The sequence below is a fragment of the Rhincodon typus genome, chromosome 4, assembly GCF_021869965.1.
Source record: "Rhincodon typus isolate 14 chromosome 4, sRhiTyp1.1, whole genome shotgun sequence".
Lineage (NCBI taxonomy): Eukaryota > Metazoa > Chordata > Chondrichthyes > Orectolobiformes > Rhincodontidae > Rhincodon > Rhincodon typus.
Genome location: NC_063335.1, coordinates 50114334 through 50129202, shown reverse-complemented (window position 1 = coordinate 50129202; position 14869 = coordinate 50114334). Strand labels below are relative to the sequence as shown.

At 40.1% G+C, this 14869-nt stretch overlaps 1 protein-coding gene across 2 annotated transcripts in view; it reads left to right on the top strand.

The window, feature by feature from the left end:
- Positions 1-14869, top strand: part of LOC109928917 (sperm-associated antigen 1) — a 126246-nt gene that overhangs the window by 41253 nt on the left and 70124 nt on the right. For both annotated transcript variants that reach the window (XM_048596109.1, XM_048596110.1), the window contains 2 exons: positions 4156-4626; positions 8121-8220. In XM_048596109.1, the coding sequence (XP_048452066.1) occupies positions 4156-4626; positions 8121-8220 (571 nt within the window). The remainder of the gene's footprint in view (positions 1-4155; positions 4627-8120; positions 8221-14869) is intronic.

Genomic DNA, 14869 nt, shown 5'->3' with positions numbered 1-14869 from the left:
TCCAATCCTAGACCAGAATTTCCTGGACTTATCTAAGCTACCTGTCTTCCCCACACCCTGTTTCCACATGGGCAACTTCTACATTAGTAGTTGGATTGGAGACAGATTGATGACTGGGTTGCCAAGTGAGATAACACTGACGGATGCCCCCGCCTTCTTGAGACCTGGAAGACCCTAGATGCAGTTGGCAGATGCCCCTCTTCCCTTGTAAGACATACTTGTACCTCCATTCTTGTGATGGAATAGCAACTAGAGAAGATGGTGGTGATCTCTTTTCCCCTCCTGCCTTGCCACTGCTGCATTGAACTCGTGGTCGAGGGAATGATATGCATAACTGCACATATCCCTGGCATTGACTGGGTGATGTGCTAGATCTGGTTCTCTAAAAGGGTTGTGAATCCCTCACTAGAAGAAGCCATACACACACATGCCTGTGACGTGGTCCACGTAGATTCCATCTTTCACACACGGCATATTGCCTTAAACAGTTCCACTAGGTGTTCCTTTGATCTTCAGTGCAACTCCAGCAAGCTACATGCCATTTTAGTAGTCAAAGAGTTCAACCAAAAAACTCTCCAATAGTTAGAGTCACACTTGGCACAAAGGAAGATGGTTGTTAGTAGTCATAGATGCTGGTCTTCAGCTATTCCATTCATTTCATGTGATAGCAAAGAATGGTTGAAGGCATGAATTCAGTGAAGGTTATGGGCCCAGACAACATTCCCAATAGGACTGAAATTTTGTGCTCCATAACTAGCCACACCTCTCGGCAAGCTGTTCTAGTTCAGCTGCAACACTGGCATCTACTTGACTGTGTGGGAAAATTGCCCAGGTAAGTCCTGTCCACTAAAAGCAGGACAAATCCAACTACCACCCATTCAGTCTATGCATGAACATCGGCAAAGTGATGGGAGGTGTGGTTGATACTTACTCAGCAACAACCTACTCGCTGAAGTGCAAGCTGGATTCTGCCAGAGTCGCTCGGCTTTTGATCTCATTACAGCCTTAGTCCAAAAATAAACAAAATAATTGAACTGAAGGGAAGTGTGTGACATCCTTGATATCAGGCATTAATTGACTGAGTATGACATCAAGGAGCCTTAGCAAAACTGGTGTCACTGGGAGTCAGAGTTGGTGGGGTGCTGATTGGGTCATAACCAGCACAAAAGAAGATTGTTGCGTTTGTCGAAGATCAATCACCTCCGCTCATTAGGTAGAGTCCTTCAACAAAGCTCTTTAATAGAACATGACCTTCCTTCCATAAGGTCAGAAGTGGGAATGTCTAATGATGATTGCACAATGTGTTCAGTGCCATTCATGACTTTTCAGAACTGAAACATGTGCAGCAGTACCCGGACAATTTTCAGGCTTGATGATTGGCAAGTAACATTTCTGCCTCACAACAACCACCTCCAACAAGAGAGAATATAACCATCTCCCCTTGACATTCGATGGCATTAATATCACTAAATACCCCACTCAACATTTTGGGTGTCACCATGGCTAGACACTAAACTGGAATGGCATGCAAATACTGTGGCTACAAAACAGGGAATTCAGAGACTGGGAATTTTTCAGTGAGTAACTCGCGTTGACACACTGCAAACCATGTCAACCATCTATGATGCATGAGTCAGCATTATGATGGAATACTCCCCACTTCACTGGATAATTGCAGCTTAGACAACATTGAAAAGCTTGACACCGTCTAAGCAAAAAGCCAACCACTTGACTGGCACCATATTTACCATGTTAAATTTTCACTTTATGTAGCACCCACACATGATGTATTGCAGAGGCTCCTTCAACAACACTTTCCAAACCTGCAACTTCTTTCATCTGGAAGAACAACAGTAGTAGATGCATGGGAACAGTATCATGCTCCAAGCCACACACCATTCTGATATGGAAGAAGCACAATTCCTTCATTGTTGCTGGTCAGAATCCTGGAACTCCATTCCTAATAGCACTGTGGATGTCCCTACACTCCAAGAACCTACAGTAGTTCAAGAAGGCAGCTCATCATTACTTTAAGGGGAGTTAAGAATGGGTGATAATGCTGGCCCAGTCAGTAACTTTCACGCCTTGTGAAGGAATAAACAAAACAATTGTTGCCCAATGCTAAAAACCCAAACTTTCATAACAGCTCTAGTTCTCAGACGTGTGATCTTTCTAGGTGTCTTAAAATATATGGACAGATGAGGAATAATATCAGAATTAAATGGCCACTTGAGAGAAATTAAGTTAAAGGTCTACATTGATAAGAGTAGGGGAATGAGAGTGACTAAACTGCCCTGCAGAGAGTTGGCATGAACTCAATGAATTAAATGGTCTCCATGTATGTCGTAAATGGATAAGGTCAGCAGTTTGCCTGTAGGACTTAAGTCTGGATTAAATTGCATGATAATTTTACTATTTCCTATTGCTTTATTTTACCCTTGGATAGCATAATATATTTCGAAGTCAAAATAACTCCAGATAATATTTTGATTAATTCCCATAGTACTATGAGTTTAGAGATATAAATCATTTATTTTAGTATAGTTTTGACTTCTGCTTTTGTAATATCAAACATGCCAATCTACCATCTCATTGCCAAGAGACAAACTCTTAAACCACCAAGAAATTGATCATATGTTGCTTTTTATTTCAAACAAAGCTGATATAAATCAACAGACAGTTAATGAACTTCAATAGTAGTCTATGGCCCAAGACATATTAAGAGCATGGTTCAACTATTTGGTGTTAAGAAAGTTAAATAAAATTAAAAGATAAGCCATTTTTTAGAGGAGAATGGATGAGTAGCACCTGGGCACTAAGGAAAGAGCTGACATAGGGAGATGGATTGAGGGGTGGTGGGGTGGAGGGAAGATGGTAATTTACTTTAGTACAGGTCTGTGTTCTCTTTTGTGATTTACAAAGCTTACAATGTCCCTTTTGTAATAAGGCTGTGTTTGCAGCTAACACTGCTATGAGAAATCACTCCAGTTTTGGAACATGTGAAAAGTCCTGAGATTTCATAGCTCTGGTGAGATTGGGAAAGGAGCTTTGATGATTTTGCTTCTAAATCATGTCTCCCTGATATGTTCATAAGCTGGATCACTTCCTTCTCTATCGTAATAACTTTGGTGTCAGAACCTTGTCACCTGTGACATAACGCCCTTGGAGGCGAGAAGGGCATATAAATTTGGTGGGGAGGGAGCAAACCTGAAACATGCTGCCTTCCCACTTCCACCAGAATTAAGATCTGGGTGGAAAGATTCATGGCTGTCTTTCCCACCAGTTGGGCTCTTAAGATTACTGAAGAACCTCATTCTGCCAACAATGGGACTGACCCAGCAGTAAGTGGGCCTGTGCAATGCAGTATACCCAACGGCTAAAACTGTGCTAACAGGTTGTCCACTGGTGTAGTGGCTACTTTACGAAAGGCAATCAGTGCCTGATCGAGGGGCTGGGTGCCTGCTGGAAGCCGGCCACATGCCCTTGCTTTCAGCACTCCCTCTCATTGGCTGGCAGCTCTTGCTGGGTGGAACCTCCGTCCTCAAGTCCTAATTCCAGGCAAAGGCACATTGATGGCTTTGCCAATGCCTGATCCACATCAGAACAGGTGGGCCTTGTCTTAAGCATCGACACAGGTCGCTACTGGCTTTCCAGCTGGCTGACAAGACTTACACCTCCACCACAAGACATGCCTGATGACAGTGAATTGAAATAAATTTTCTAAATGTTATCGAGAAGGAAAAGCTTTTCAGTGTCCAAAGGGTTAATGATACAATTAAAGATTCATGCTGAAGATCATACAGGGGCTGCTGAAGCATTTTACTCTTCTTAGGGTTAACTTGGAGTTCATTTTCGAATGCGCTCAGTTTTTGACTCACAATTTTAAACCAAATTGTTCACTGATTATGCTGATAAAGGGGAATGTACTGTGTTACCATTTAATTAAATATGTGTTTACTCATGACCTTCTTTCACAAATCAACTGATTGCATATCTTGCCTGAGTTTCTATACTTCTGCTATTGTTTTCAATTTGGAATGTTACTTTGTTTCCTCACTAAGCTTTGAAGGTAATTTCCTTACCTCCCCCTGCTTAGACTGTAGTAGTTCTTTCCGCTGATGCAATTTAGCCTGTAATATGTTCACTTCCTTACAGAATCTAGTAAGCCGGTGGGTGGAAGGACATCAAAAGCAAAGACTGTAATGGGGAATACACAGAAAAAGTGTTCTCACAAACGAGAAAGTCAGACTAATGAAAAGAACTGGACTAAAGGGAAGGATACTGGCAGTGCTACAAGATGGAACAACACTAAAACAACTAAAGCTAACTCAACAGCACTGAACAAAACCGAGCCAAGTAAATTTGGGCATGAAACTAAGGGTGAAAATGTCAAGAATGTTACAATTCCTGAGGCAAGAAAAAGTCATGATCTTCCGAGAATTGATTCGAGTCAGATGTTTCCACCTGGGTCAAGTTCAAAGACAGAGAAAGCAAAGAATAACACATGGGCCTTGCCCCCTGCTGTGGCAAAGCTTAAGAGTGGAGGAAATGAGCTGTTTAAAAATGGACAGTTTGGAGACGCAGTGGTCAAGTACACAAAAGCTATTGCAGAGCTATTTGAATCAGGTAAGGCAGTGGCGTTCTAATGTATTGATTTCTGCATGTGTATGCACCTATGTATTCAGTCCATTTTTATGATGTGATATAGAAACCTGAGGGCTAAAATGTCTTCAAGCTTTTGGTGCTATAATAAACATTACTTTTAATCTGTTTTAAGGTTCAATTTTGTAGACGTGGTGTGAGTAGAATAGGGATTCAAATTTAAAGGTATAATTAATATATTTGTTAAGCCAGATCAGAATTCACTTGAAAAACATTTATTATATCATATTGCTGACCATCTCATGTACTCTATACACAGTAGAAAAATGGCTTATAAGCTGCAAAGATTGACAGTGAAACCAAATTATTGTAAAATAAATGCGACAGTGGAGGCATTTGTTCCTGTTGTTTAGTTGTTAAAATGCATCAATTTTTATTTTACCTATAATCAAGGATCTTTGCAAGTGCAACAAATCTAATTTTAAATACATAGCAACTCAAATTTTCAAAAAGTCTCCAGTTTGAATCACTGATTTGTAATGAGCGAGTTATTCTCGGACGGGTGTGGATTGGCCACGACGTCTGTGTTAAAAAGGGGAAGAAGTGAGTGATGTCTGTTGCTTTTGCTTCAAAGTGCCAATCTACCCTTGATTTCTTTTTTAAACAGTCTGTGGATCTAAATGTGATCCCCCTCAAAGTAGAACAACCAACTAACAATCTATAAGAACAGACGCCCATGGAGTGGAGGGTAGCCAATAAAACTTTGGATCACCAGCTTCAAAGAAAAGGAGAGAAAATTATAGATGGACGATAAAATAAAAGCATACTTCTCTACAATTTGTCAAAGAAAATCAAGGCTAAGATTTATGAGAGTTCATTATATTGGTATTAGAATTCTAATGCATGAAATTGCAAATCACATGTTTGCGTAAGAAAATAAAAAAGAAACTCTGATGTAGCTAATGTTACATTAATCTGTTTTGTCACACACTGACAGTCAAAACAAAATTTCCACTCCTATCCCCAAAGTGAACGTCTGAGCGCAGCTGAAAAATCTACAATGTAATTTAGTAGAATGGAAGGAACATTAGAAGAGGAGTCACTTTTTGATGCAAAAATGATGCCTGTGACACCTGCAGTGGTGTTGAAAGAGGGATGGGAATCAGATTGCCTGCCACCTTTCTCAAGGATGCAAGGGATGGTTGAAGAAGAGAATAAGAGAACCTCAAATACATATGTTCATTTATTTTTCCTCCATCTCATAGTATGAAATCGGAGTAATTATGAGATGAGGTAACAAGGTGTAGAGCTGGATGAACACAACAGGCCAAGCAGCATCAGAGGAGCAGGAAGGCTGACGTTTCGGGTCTTCAGAAGGGTCTAGACCCGAAACGTCAGCTTTCCTGCTCCTTTGATGCTATTTGGCTTGCTGTGTTCATCTAGTTCTACACCTTGTTATCTCAGATTCTCCAGCATCTGCTTTTCCTACTATCTCTAATTATGAGATGCCTTTCTTTACATCATCCTCCAAATGACTGGCTAAATACACTCCACAGAGACTGATAACTTTTAAAAAGAATTTTGAACTTGCAGTTAATAGCTGAAAGAATGTCATGTAAAGATTTCACATTGACATTTACTGTAACAAATGGCTGAAAGTACTGTTGACTGAACACCATTTGCCTGTTGCAGGCAGCTTATCCTTTAATAGTTATTACACACTGTACGCTCAACAGAATTCCTTTCCTTTTGGCAAACTGTGCTTTATATTACTGAATCCCTGTTTCTTGAGCAATAGTTTCAAGAGACAGTCTCCAGGCATTTCACTCATTTTTGTTGAGTTCCTGAAATTCATTACCAGCAGTAAAGCGTATTTTGATTATTCTTCATACCCCAGCTAAGCTGGAAAGGTCTCCTAGGATCTGTAGAAAACTGTAGGATGCATCATTTTGATGAGAGAACTTCTTTCGAAATGTGACATAGCTCACAAAAACAAGCAGCTTCTTACTCTGTTGGCTACACAGGATCTTTGTCTTTCTATGATATTTGTTGATTTGTAGAGAAGCCTGTAACCTGATGTCATAATTACTTTGCCCTTCTTAACACAACGACATGAAGCACATTATCTTGCGTACAGATAGAAATGCTGATTAGCACTTTTTATACCCTAAATCTCTATTCATCTGAAAAATAAATGACTTTTCATAACACAACATTTTATAACCCAGTACGTTTAACAACTTTCTGGGACTTTGCGAGACTCAAAATTTAAATATTGCAAATCACCAGTAGTCAAACTTCAGACCAGGCCACACAACTCCTTTAATTTACCATAAATTTAAAGCAAGATGCCAAAATATAATAATCTTACAAATCTCATAATTGAAACAACTGCCACGTAATTGAAGAAATTCCTATGTCCAGTCTGTTGTCAGTGCTATGCCAGAGATCAGTGAGAGTACTATAGATTGCATTCATATCCTTGGACAAGGGGGAGAAAATTAGCCAGGATCTCAACTCCTGTTACTTAACAGTGTCCTCTGCTGCACGTTCATAGATTAGAAATTGTCTGACAGCAATTCCTGCCTAGAGTTTTTTTTTTAATTTTGTCATGGGAAATGGGCATTGTTGGCTGACCAGAATTTATTGCCTGTCCCTAATTGCCCTTGAGAATGTAGTAGTGAGCTACTGCCTCGAACTGCCACAGTCATGTTCTGTAAGTGGACCCACATTGCCGTTAGGGAGGGAATTCAACGATTTTGACCCTGCGATAATGAAGGAATGCCAATATATTTCCAAGTCAGAATAGTGAGTGGCTTGGAAGGGAACTTTCAGGTGGTGATATTCCCATACATCTGTTGCCCTTGTTCTCCGAGGTGGAAGGTGTCATATGTTTAGAAGATGCTATCTAAGGATCTTTGGTGAATTTCTGTAGTGCATCTTATAGATCGTACACACTGCTGTTACTGAGGTTCGGTGTTGAAGGGATTGGATGTGGGGTCAACTGAGAGTGCGGCTTTGTCCTCAGTGCTGTCAAGCTTCTTGAGTGTGCTTGGAACGCGTACATCCAGGCAATAGGGAAGTATTCTATCACACCCCTGACTTGTGCCTTGTAGATATTGGACAGGCTTTGTAGGAGTCAGGAGGTGAGCTACTCGCTGCAGTATTCCTAGCCGCTAACCTGCTGTTGTAGCCATTATATTTATATGTCAATTCCAGTTGAGTTTCTGGTCATTGGTAACCCCCTAAGATGTTGAAAGTGGGGTATTCAGTGATAGTAACACCATTCATTGTCAAGGGGTGGTGGTTAGATTGTCTCTTATTGGAAATGGCCATTGCCTAGGTTTAATGTTACCTGCTGCTTTTTAGCCCAAGCCTCGATGTTGAACCACTTCAGTAAGGTGGCTCTCACTTTGAAGTAGATTTCTGGCCTGCAAATGGAATTGTATCCCAGTATACATTCAAAAAAGAAGTAAGAGAGTAAGTAAATGCTCTTTTGTGTTATTTCTTTTCATTAGGGGTGGAAAGTCCACAAGAACTGAGCATCTTGCATTCAAATCGAGCAGCATGCTATCTGAAGGAAGGAAATTGCACTGAGTGTATCAAGGATTGTACCAGGTGAGAATGTATATGTTTGTTTTTCTTGACAGAACCATGTTTTCAAGTTAATACAATAATGTGCCAGGTATGAAAATAATACAGCGCACATATGCGTGTACTCCAGCAAAATACTAGTTTAAAGAACATATGTTGAATTATAGGAGTAAACTTAATTTTAAAATTAATGGAACAGGAAAGCTTATAAGCTATAATTTATGCGTGGTAACCCCTATACTCAAGATTCCTAAATATGCTTGCCATGCACAGAGCCATGCACAGCTTGTAAATTGAAAAATTACTCATCCTCCGGGCCAGAAGCATCAACAGTGTGACTCACTGGGAGTAGCTCACCATTCAATTCACTGAACAAAAATATTGAATGACCTGATCTAGGGTATCCCAGGACTTTATGGAAGGAAATTGCAGGGTCCCTTGCAGAAATATTTATATCATCTATAAACATGGTGGTGAAGGACTGGAGAGTAGCTAATGTTGTGCCTTTGTTTAAAAAGGGAGGTAAGGAGAAGCCTGGGAACTATAGATCTGTGAGTCTGACTTTGTTGGTGAGTAAGTTGTTAGAAGTGATTATGAAAGATAGGAATTATACTCATTGGAGAGGCAAGGAATGATTAGGGATAGTTAGCATAGTTTTGTGCGATGGAAATCGTGTCTCACAAACTTGATTGAGATTTTTGAGGAAGTAACCAAGAAGATTGATGAAGGCAGAGCAATAGACATTGTTTTGATAGACTTGAACACGACTAAAGCCATTGACAAGGTTCCACATGGTAGACTAATTAGTAAAGCTGGATCACATGGGATTCAGGGTGAGGTTGCCAATTAGAAACAAAATTGGTTTAACAGCAGTGATGGTGGGGGGTTGTTTGTCGGACTGGAGGCCTGTGACTAGAGGTGTTCCACAGGAATTAGTGTTTGGTCTACTTTTGTCATTTATGTAAATGATTAAGATGAGAATATTGAAGGCATGGTTAGCAAGCTTGTGGATGGCAGCAAGATTGGTGCAATAGCAGATACTGAAGAAAGTTATCTAAGATTACAAAGTGATCTTGATCAATTGGGTCAATGGGCTGAAGAATGGCTGATGGATAATTTAGATAAATGCAAGGTATTTTACTTTGGTAAAACAAACAAGGACAAGACTTCTGCAATTAAAAGTAGGGCTTTGGGTAGTCATACAGCTGTACAGCATGGAAACAGACCCTTTGGTCCATCCCAACCAGATATCCTAAATTAATGTAGTCCCATTTTCCAGCATTTGGCCCATATCCCTCTAACCCCTTCCTATTAATATACCCATCCAGACGCCTTTTAAATGTGGTAATTATACCAGCCTCCACCACTTCCTTTGGCAGCTTATTCCATACACGTGCCACCCTCTGCATTAAAAAATTGCTCCTTAGGTCCCTTTTAAATCTTTCCCCTCTCGCGTATAGATAGGGTGGTTAAGAAGGCATTAACGTACTTGCCTTCATTGCTCAGACCTTTGAATATAGAAGTTGAGATATTATGTTGAGCTTGTACAGGATGTTGGCAAACCTTCTTCTGGAGTACTGTGTCCAGTCTGATCTCCTTGGTTATACGAAGGATATCATTAAGCTGGAGAGGGTTCAGAAGAGAATTGCCAGGATGTTGCTGGGAATGGAGGGTTTGAGTTATGAGGAGAGGCTAGATAGGCTGGGATTTTCTCACTGGAGCGAAGGAGGTTGAGAGGTGACCTTATAGAGGTTTATAAAATCATGAGGAGTATAGATATGGTGAATGTCAGGTGTTGTTACCCTAGGGTGGGGGATTTCAAGAATTGGGGGCATATTTTTAAGGGGAGAGGAGAATAAATTTAAGTAAGACATGAGGAGCAATCTTTTTACAGAGTGGTTCAGGTGTGGAATGAATTTTCAGAGAAAGTGGTGGATGCAGGTACAGTTACAACGTTTAAAAGACATTTAGATAAGTACGTGAACAAGAAATGTTTGGAAGAATACAGGCCAAGCGCAGGCAGGTGGGAACTAGTTTAGTTTGGGTTGTAGTTGGCATGGACTGGTTGGACCAAAGGGTCTGTTTCTGTGCTGTATGACTCTGAGCTATGCATAGCAATCAAAGTGGGGATTAAAATTATGTTGAAAATGTGTAGACTTGTGCAGTTGTTTCTTAAGTTACTTGATGTAACTTTGGCTTGGCTCAGCATTATCCATTTAAAAATTACAGACAAACTACAATGTGGCTGCAACAATATGAATTCTGCCATGTGCACTAATATTAATAGACAATACAGGTAAATGTACTTCACATGTATACCTTACCAACCAATTACCACAATACAATGATAAAGATAATCTTTTATTTACACTAAAGTTTGAAATTCTATCACTAATTTATCAGACGCAACTTATTTTTCTATGATTGCTAAGAAAGTTGACTTAAACACAAAGATGTGTCTGACCCATCCATCCAGATCATGGTTAGATGCTGCTTGCCTTTTGCCCTGAGAGGGCCCTCTTGGAATTGCCTGTTATTGGTTGGGAGTATTTTCTTGCAGTGGCTTGGAGTGACTCTTCTAATTTATTGAGCAGAACACAATGACTATGCATATTCATGACATTATGTTATTGCTATTTGTGCTGTTCAATTAGGCATTTTATCCCTTGTTGCATGCTGTTTTTGTAGCTGACCAATAAGCTCTAATGACAAATATTTTGGGTGCTTGAGCTATAATTCTCCAAAACTTACTAGCTCGGTTGATGCTATCAGAGAGTCGGAAATAGAAAATGTTGCACTTTTATTCAACAAAACAAGAAAAAAACTGCGGGATCATGTTGTCTGAGGCCGAACCAGACCTTTTGCAACCTTTGTTTCATAGTTGACTCAGAGACGAGTTCGAGGCCTCACGTTCACTGCATCACCCTGATCAGTTAGCTTACCTTCCAAAACGTTGCCTGAGCTTACCTTTGCCTCTGCCTATCTGCTGCTGAAACCCTCATTGTTCTTTTATTATCTCTGGATTTGAATATCATAATATTCTACTTGCCAGCCTTCAATCTTACACCCTATATAAGCTTGAGTTAATTCAAAACTCTACTGCCTGTTTCTGACACACACCAAGTCCCTTTTTCCAACACGCCACTACCTGCTGATGTATGCCTAAACTAGTACAGCAAAGTCTTCATTTTAATATTTGCATCCTTGTTTATAAATCCTTCCATGGTCTTACTGCACTCTACCTCTGTAACCTTTTCAGCCTTCGTCCCTTCAAACTTCTGAGATTTCAGTGCATTCTAATGCATGCCTGATTGTAATCACCACCATTGGTAGCCATCCCTTCAGCTGCCATTGCCCTAAGCTCTGGATTTCCCTCTCGAAATCAAGCTCCTAATTCAAGATACTGCTTAAAACCTATCACTTTGAACAAGCTTTTAATCATCTTACCTACCACCATGTGGTTTGTTGTTGAATTCATTTTGATATTGCTGCTGTTAAGTGCTTTGGAACATTTAATTATGTTGAAGACTCATTGTAAAAGTAAGTTGTTGTTGAAACAAATGAAGTTTCAAGTAATTAATGCATCAAGAAGTTTAATGCCGCCAGTGGGAAAATTTCAAAAACTCAGCAACAGAAAAACTGAGCACTTGATAAAGTTTAGAATCATGAGGGAGAGATAGTATAATTTTTTGAAAAGTAGATTATATCTAACTCTTTGATAGATATATTGATTGATTTATCTACATTCTTCTGTAATTTTCTACTCCCTTCAAAACCAAGTTTAAACATCTGGTGAATTATAAATTCCTCAACATTAACCCTGAAGAATCAGGACTGCTGGGAGTTTGGATGTATGATATCAGGATAAAAGGGAAATTGACAGACAGTAACAGGTGATATTCCTTAGTGGGTATTTGGAGGTTTATCTGAGCAATCAGATATTCACCATTAACCAAAATTAACTTTGTTTTGGTTCTTCAGGAATATGAAGAAAGGAGCGGAAAACTATAGAAGAAAGTAGATAAATTAAACAATTTTTATTTTGGATGTAAGAATCATGATAGGAATCCAAATGGGGCACTATGGTGGGTAATGAATATCAGATTGTGCATCATTAAAAACTAGCATGTCACTTCCAGGCTTTTGTTGCCTATGTACTTGCCTTTTTGCCATCCCAGCTGCCATCTTTCATAAACCTTAACTTATCTAATATTCAGCTGTTTGTTCTCTTTCCCACCAAGTCCTGTTTGTTCAGTCCCTCTTATTGATGACTTGCGCAATGTCATCCTATTAAGTTGAGTCATGTATCATTTGTTCAGTAGTTGCACTTCCTGTTTAGGTCCCAAAGTATGAAGTCTGCATGGAATTATGGGTGGAAGTGAATTCTGCTATAGGAAGGATGTTAGTAAACTGGACAAGGTGCAAAAGAAAAGATTTACAAGGATGCTACTGAGACAGGAGGGTTTGAGTTATATGGAGGGACTGAATAGGCTGAGATCTTTTTCCCTGGAGCATAGGCAGAGGGATGACATTATGAAGGGCATAGATAAGGTGAATAGCCAAGGTCTTTTCCCAGGGTAGGAGCGTCCATAACTCAAGGGCGTAGGTTTAAGATTTAAGAGGGAAAAGATTTAAAAAGGATCTAAGGGGCATTTTTTTCACACAGAGGGTGGTGCGTATATGGAATGGTTGCTAGAGGAAGTGTTAGAGACGAGTACAGTTACAGCATTTAAGAGATATTTGGACAGGTACACAGAAAGGGGTTTAAAAGGATATGGACCAAATGCAGGCAAATGGGACTAGTTCAGTTTAGAAAACCTGGTTGACACAGATGAGTTGAGCCAAAGGGCCTGTTTCTGTACAACTCCATGATAAGAGACATCCTTTATTGCAAAAAATAGTTAGATACTTTGCGTATGTAGATAAGAAACAGAACTCCTGCTTGATAGCTCTTGAGTTCTGAGGAAGCGTCTCTGGACCTGGAATGTTAACTCTAATTTTTTTCCACAGGTGCTGCCAGACCTGCTGAGCTTTTCCAGCAATTTCTGTTTTTTTCTCTGTAATGATTATTGATTGCCCTGAGGAAGTCCATTCTTATCACCTGCAAAATAAGAAAGAGAATAATTCAGGTGGATATGGAGTTGGGAGAAACAGGAGTTTTCCTACTAACCCTACATTAAAGCCAGTGCCTGATCTGGCACCCACTTTCTGGCTTCTGCCTTTGCCTTGCCTAGTTTATATGACAATGAAGTTTGCAGGTTTTGTCAAGAGCCTCACTAATCTAGCATAGCACTGATCATTTCTGAATGCCCAACATGTCAGATTCCTAGGCCAAAATGTCTGTTGGAAAAGACCTGCTTTTATCTATAAATCTTGTAAGAGTACCCCATCTCTCAATCGACTCCAGCTCTAAATATCCTCACAAGTTTCCAGTACTCTGACTCCAGTCTTCTATACATCTTCTCCTGTTCTTTTTATCCCACCTTAAATTGCAGAATTTAAGCCAGTTGAGACTTATTCTTTGAAATTCCCCACATAAACCTCTTCTTCCTGTTTTAACCACCTGAAGATCCATGTGTGGAGTCTTTGCACTTAGTCCCTATGTGCTTTGCTGCAGTCTATTTCAAGACAAAGCGTTAGAATCCCCCTCCCAGAAATTTTCTCAACTAACCAAGGAGAGTGGTTGGGATAATGCATCCATTCTGTCAAAGGAAGGATTTCTAAATAACAAGACCACAATTTGTGTTATGATGAACGATCTCCACATGGAGCTTTGAGGCTGCAGCAATCACAGAAATGGAGAAAGGACTTTGAAAGGCTGTTTCCCAGGTTTCTCACTATTACCTGGTAGTGCTGTTGTGGAGCCTCAGGAGCTGCATGGAGATGAGCTGTTCATGGGCTGAGGGGAGAGGACAGTTGTTCTAGCTCAGCAAGCATTGATGAGGGAGTAAGCAGGGAATGTGGTCACTTCAGCATGGAGACAGTGCACCAAGAGGATTTGGAACCTCAGGAGGCCATGATGGACATGTTGCATAATACTTTAATGTGCCAAGTCCTAAAGTTTGACTTTCACAGTTTTCTGGTGCTTAGTACTCCTCAAGTAAGTTCCAGTCATTCTTCTTTCTACAAACCCCTCTGAGCAGCCAAAACTCTGGCACAAGCATTCCATTGCACCTTCAAATCTGTGGCCTCTCAGTTAGCCTCCACAAATGATGTCCTTTCTTCTCCACACAATTTACTATGAATACTCTGCATTTCTTTGTCTTCTCTACTTACAAGAAAAGAGAGCACATAACTTATGAGGCAGAGACAAAGCTGAACAAGCCCTTCTTGTACTACTGTTGCCTCGGTGACTCAGATATTTGCTGGCATGTCAGGAACAGGTGCCCTGACCGGGAGATCCAGATTGCAGTAGCTTGGATTAAATAAGTTCTTAATTGGTTTGGAAACAATTTTAATTATGAACCAAAAAAATCTAGTGGGTTTCCTCACTTTCAATTTTTAGCTCACAGAAATCCTGAATGGGACTAGATGATTTCAGGATTCTGATTTGATGCTAATTTTGGGGATGTAACTCCTTCATGCACACAGACATGCCTCTCCTTCCTAAACTGGAATGTCTTCAATCAAGAGATAGTAGGAACTGCAGATGCTGGAGAATCTGAGATAACAA